We start from the raw sequence: 6,257 nt of genomic DNA, 5'->3' as shown, positions 1-6,257 counted from the left end.
AGGTGATCGAGTTTTCAGGACAAAAGTATTCGACTGTAGCTGTGTTCGATCTCAGAAGATAAACTTCCTTCAGAGGATGGAGCCCACAAAGAAAGTTGACTTTCTCAAAGACTATGTATAAAACCAATACTTCACATATTCATACTTTACTTATAAAGAGCATTTTCGCATAAAAACACCTGAATACAGCTTTGTAGGATTCACCGCAGTGTCACAGAGTGTTTAGCCTTTGCCTTACAACCGGTAAATCCCACGCCCTCCCATTGGTGCTCTGGTCAAAGCTACGCCCCCAAAACACATCAACGTGCACTGACAACTGCTAGAAGCGGTGTGTGTCTCCCCTGCTGAAGATTCCGGTCATGTGCAGTGAGAGCAGGGTGCACGCAGGCAGGCAGGTCACTCAGTGGCAGACAGGTACGCCATCTTGTTTATTACTGTCCTGTGAGGGCCACAGGCAACGGTTTTATATATTGATGGCTGGGATGTGAAGAAGATTTCCACAAATAAGATAGTGTTTCAGAAACCAGTTACCAACCATACCTTTGAAGTCATGACATTTCATGAGTTCGAAAGAGGGGTGGGGCAGAGCTTGTATATCTTTGATTTGTAGTTGCTGGCGAATTAAACTATGGAGTTCCTTTTTTGTGGAAGAACTGAGATGATACAACCACGGGTGAAGATCTTGCTGACCATGTTTACTGAACAGGAATTCTACCAAAGCACCTGGTGTCAGAGAGTGGACACATTACTCAAATATTTTAGCAACAAAATATTATCTCTAAAACTTTCCAAAAAAGTGACCCAGAATAGAGAGAGATTAATAAAGAACTGTCTTGTAATAAATTCAAAACATGCAACTTTTATGATCTGTTGATACGCTACATGTATGACGTGCATCAAAAATCATCAAAGGCAAAGCTTCCTGTTTGCCGCAGACTGAGTTCACAAATTCCTCTGTAGCTATGAGTGGGCAGTCCGTACATTAGGAGACATCACTTTAATTCAAATGGTTTACTCACAACAACAGTCACTCAATTTATGCAACAGTTTTCAGAGCTGCATATACACATTTTGTCTTAAATGCAGTCAACACCTGAGATAATATCTTGCATGCTGTTAAAAGCGATGACCCCCCCCCCCCAAAAAAAAATTTAGTTTAACATTTTTTCCTCTAACATATGGAAAAAATGTTTATAAATAAATAGAAACAAAATCGGAAGACTTTTTTTCTTTTCCAAAAAAGTATTATTTACAGCTACTCTGAACCCCTGAACTACACACAAACAAACACAGACTCAAAATGTTGCTGGACCAGTATCAAGAAGCTACTGTATGATTGTCAATAGTGCAGGCTGTGCTGATATATTTGAGTGTAAAATACACTACATGACTGGTAGAGGACACAGTACTGTATGTGCTACATGTGGCACCAAAATAGAGGGGCCACATTAAGCCAGAGCTAATATGTTATTATCTGTTTTCATTCTGGTCAGAAGCCCTGTGGTTCAACCCATGTGCACGTATTCTCATGTACAGTGTGTTGAAACTGCGATCTGTGCAGGGAAGCAGTACTGTTATCACTTTTTTAGAAATATTTAATACTCAATAGTCTCATTAAATTTCGTGAAATAGGCACAAACTCAAATCAAATCATCTGTATGCAAATTATACATATAGTTACTCTCACTCCTTGATATGACAATATTTGCACAAATGTCCACCTTCTAGGGATGTCACAATATGAAATTTTAGTTTTGTTGTTTTGTATTATCATGAACAATATCCAGTTATTTTATATAGTGTAACAATTGGCTATATAAAAGTAATTCATGTAAGCTATTTTATTTAGTTGCCTTATGTGAAAGGTTGGTCAGTGAATTTGTGTTTCCGGTCATCATAAGCAATATATCTGTGTGGGACTTTTATTGTGAAGGGTCACCGACGGAAGTTGTTTTGGGAGCGACCCATTGACTAGTTGTGAAAAAGTAAACGGGCATATTGTCCTGGTTCAAGTCACATTCTTCCTGTTCTTATTATACTATTACCTCTCTATAGGTGAATTAAACTCTCGGCTACATTTATAATGGTGAATAGGAAGAGAGAGAGAGGGCGCCAGAGAGAGGGGGTGTGTCGGCCCCTCCTTCCGAGCTGTTCAGAACCCGAAAGTAAACAAAGATTTCTCCTCTCACTGTGAACTCCTCCGATTGAGTTTTTGTCCAGCGTTGGTGGAAATAAGGCTGTTAAGTCAGTTCCCTCTTCTCAACTAACGTTTCAGTGGCTCGCGCATGTCGCGAGAGGCAGGACACCATAGTTAGATATAGTAGTTTTCACAATTCTTACTCTTATGACGTGACGTTATGAAACCGTAGATATCGTATAATCGGTTAATTGCGACATCCCTACAACCTTCAACTCCCTAAAGCTCTGCGCCCACTCTAGCACCCCTTGAGGCTGTAGTGCATATAACTAACTAGTGAAACAACTTTGTTTTTAAATGGTTGACATAAGTGGAGCTATGTTGTTAAGCTGTGAAAAAAGGTTTAAATTGAGATCAGGTAAAAGCGGAGCTGTGCTAATATTAACATGTTATCAAGCAACATTTTCATGTTTACATTATGACATGCTAATGAGACTAGGGCTTTAAGTGTTTTTTAAATCAAGTTCGAACGAATTTGGCATTACACACATTTCGTTCCAGTATGCTAGCTTCAACAAGATTAAATGTTAATAAGCTAAAGTGATCCCTAATGTACAACTGAATACTATTGTACTAACGAGCACTGCTTGTTGATAATACCTCTACAAGGTATAACAAGGTGTAACACATGCACCTGTTTACGTCCCACTAAAGTGAATGAGTAAACAAGAGAGAGACATCAGACACAGCAAATGTTAAACAAATGGTTTCGAAAAGTAAACCAAGCCAGAGTGTGCTGAGTTCAGAGCTAGCTATCTTGAACGTTGTTTACAGTTAGGGAACTAAACTAATTTGGCTCAGTGGAATATGAAAACATTTCTGCAAAAATAAACTTAACAAAATAGAAATCCTGAGTCTTCCGAGAACTAAGAAAAAATACCCAAACTTTCATATTCTGCACTAGCTTTGAATGGGATTACTTCAATTGTTCTAATCATGTTTAATCTATTTCTTTTTGTCTAGCTAATCATGCACAGAGGCAGAGTTTATGCTAATTTCACAAAATTTCCTGAGACTGATGATTTAACTGAATTGCCATGAGTGCTCTCCCACACAATGCATATAACACCCAACCATGCACTGGCTTTTTTTTTTTAATTTTGGGGCATTTACATTTGTTAAATCACTGTGGAACCAGTCAGTTCACCATGGGCTCATCTTCAGGCAGGAAGCTCCTTCAGCTGTCACAGCTACGACACCAGCAGCTGCGTGAACGAGGCTAAAAAGAGAAACGTTCCAATGGTTCGAACTTGTTACCGCATCCTGTAGGAGTACAGTATGAGCGGGTTGGGTGGGCTAGGGTGGGGGGAACTTGTCAGGAAGACATCATTCTTGCAGAAGTGTCTCCCTCCAGTCAAAGGTGTGGTTTGGTCCATGTGTGAGGGGCAGGATGGGAGGGTCCACTAACTGCCACACCCCTGTGTCCCCCTGCTCCTCACTGGAGCAGAAGCCCAGGTAGGGGATCTGAAGACCAAGCAGAGGAATCAATGGTTATTTTTAGGAAAAGAAGGTCAGACAGATGCTTTTTGGATGAGAGATTAGTTTAACCTCCTACAAGGAAAACTATTTTCCCCATGATGTTTTATGCTTATCTAACCCTTTCCATCATGTTTTGAGTGAAGTTGCACTGCTGGCTTATTGGACAATGTGCTCTGTGCAGCCCATCTATTGGCATCACCAATAAAATAATTAAAACTGTTGTGAACTGATTGTTTTAATTTGGCGTACATGTTAAACTTACAAATAAACTTCTTTGAAGAATTTTCAAAATCATTTAAAAAGTTGTAGTGTCTCCTCTTCTGGTTCAAGATAAATAACTTTTGTTGAGAAAACCTGTATTATTATTTCTTATATCTGACATCTTCTGGCTGCTCTGCAATGATAACTGTCTTTTACGTACTAATTCCACAAATGTCCATCTGTCTCTCTGTCTGTCTGTATATGGAATGCATATGTTGGGAACTGTTCATCTTATCAACTTCACACTTAGTATGTGTGTTGTTAATGGCCCAAGGAAGTGCAACATTGAATTTGGTGCAATTTGGACACGCTATATTCAATATTAATAAACTTTGAAACAAACAGCGCTCTGTAGCCAGCAGTGTGCCCTTAGTCTGCAGACTGAGTTGATCATGTCGTCTTCTACGTCATGGCATGATAAATATATTTATCATTATCATTATATTTATAATTAGTTCCTGTCCACTGCTAGTCAAAATGGCCACCAGACCATTTTGATGATTTGATTCTTTTTAATACACCATATCGGACCGACCCAGACATTCATGTTTTTTGCGGGTGCTGATCTCTGTCACGGCAGTAATATTCATATAATCAATTAATCCTCTTTTGTAATTTGTCTTCAAAATAAAAGCACAATATTTTGTTGCTGCCATACTTTTTATCCAACTTAATTACAAAGCTTTTATTTTGAAAAGTTGTGAACTTGGGTCTGATGATTTTGTTGATTGTGTAACAGACCTCTGAAAGAGCCACCATGTAATGTATGGAAAAATAACACCAGTTCAGTAAATCATTCAAACTTATATACAAACCACACACATGAAGACTAATCAGCAAATTCAGTTTCATTTTATGTAAAACATCAACTTTAAAATCTTCATTGCAGATAAACCAGATAGGATGAACACAAAGTTTTCTAACTTCACTCTGCACCGTAGACTATTTATAAAAAGCTCTGCACACAAACAATAAAAAGTGACAGTATATTGTTGAACTGTTGGAGAAGGACTCACTAATGACAAGGAATAATTCTGAAGCAGCTCCAGATTTCATTGGGGGGTAGGATTCTATTGGCCACTGTACAGTGACAAATATGACTACAAACCTGTAACTACTACTAATGTGTAGCTGAGACAATGTGAACTCAACAGGGAATTAACTGTTTATATGCATCTTCAATGGTTTTAGAGCTATGTCCAAATGCAAATGACAGATTTAGTGCAGAATTGAATGCGTTGGGCCTTGGCAGAGGTAAATGTTCTACTGAGTTCACTTCTAGTTACTACTTTTACTTAAATGAAGGATCTGGATAGTATCCCTTGTTTAAGTCATGGCGACTGGTTGGATCATGAAAAAAGACAGTGAACAATATTGAATGTGTGCAGGTCACAAGAAACTTGGTTGAAATTGGTCTGGATAAGGTTGGTTGTGGATTGTGGTGTTGAAGCGGAAATAGGAGAAACAGCTTCTGTGTTTAAGGAGGTTTATTGATCGCAGTGCAGCTAATGAAGACACAACAGGTCGGTCTGTCTGGCTGTGGACAGCCACACTACTACTGAAAGCACTCTGTTGCCATGACAATAAGGCTTGTTTTGATGATGTCATCCAAGCAGTTAGCTCCAAACTGTTGAAGCAGAAACATCAGATTCTTCTCTTTGCATCTCAAGTCAAGTGCAATAATGTGTGCATGTATTGCTTATAAATGAGTGACAGTAACACATTAAAATCCCCACGAAAATATAGAATGAGGAATAAAAAGTGTTCCATATTAGACTGCTTATGTGCAGGAGACAATACAGATGAACAATAAAGGCTCAATGAGTTGAGTTATGAAAGAATGAATATTAAACATAGGTGGGAAGATGAAATTGGTGTTTACCTAGATAACCAGACTTGTTGCAAAGAATAAAAGAGTTTTCTAGAATAACAGAAGTGTCTTATCAAACTATTTTCATCATGTTTATAAATTAAGAAATGTATTCACATTAAAATATTATTGGATCCAATATAATGTATGAATGCCATTGCTTAGTGTCATGTAGCCACACACCTTTCAATCCTACCTCATTGGCTTGATGAATATCCACCTAGTTATCAATGTGCAGTGATAAATTCATCTTCATTCGTCCTTGTATGTGTAGAGGCTGATCAACACTGTTTAGTTTTTTGGGCTGATGCTGCTACCGACATATTGACTATTACTCTTGTTATTATGGACAAACTGTGGGCTGGTAGGTGTTGACTGTCGGTCTATTTGTAGTGGAGATGATCTATGTTGTTACAACTGTCTATGGGCAGGAGACTACATATAGAAATA

At 38.4% G+C, this 6,257-nt stretch overlaps 1 protein-coding gene across 1 annotated transcript in view; it reads right to left on the bottom strand.

Annotated features, from left to right (window-relative positions):
* Window positions 1-999: 999 nt before the first annotated feature.
* Window positions 1,000-6,257, bottom strand: part of ubash3bb (ubiquitin associated and SH3 domain containing Bb) — a 42,268-nt gene continuing 37,010 nt past the window's right edge. Inside the window, exon 14 of the mRNA XM_034603979.1 lies at window positions 1,000-3,661. Within this exon, the coding sequence (XP_034459870.1) occupies window positions 3,524-3,661 (138 nt within the window). The 3' untranslated portion in view covers window positions 1,000-3,523. The remainder of the gene's footprint in view (window positions 3,662-6,257) is intronic.

The sequence above is a fragment of the Hippoglossus hippoglossus genome, chromosome 13 (assembly GCF_009819705.1).
Source record: "Hippoglossus hippoglossus isolate fHipHip1 chromosome 13, fHipHip1.pri, whole genome shotgun sequence".
Classification (NCBI taxonomy): domain Eukaryota; kingdom Metazoa; phylum Chordata; class Actinopteri; order Pleuronectiformes; family Pleuronectidae; genus Hippoglossus; species Hippoglossus hippoglossus.
Note: the sequence above shows the minus strand (reverse complement) of the source record. Positions and strands in the feature narration are given on the sequence as shown.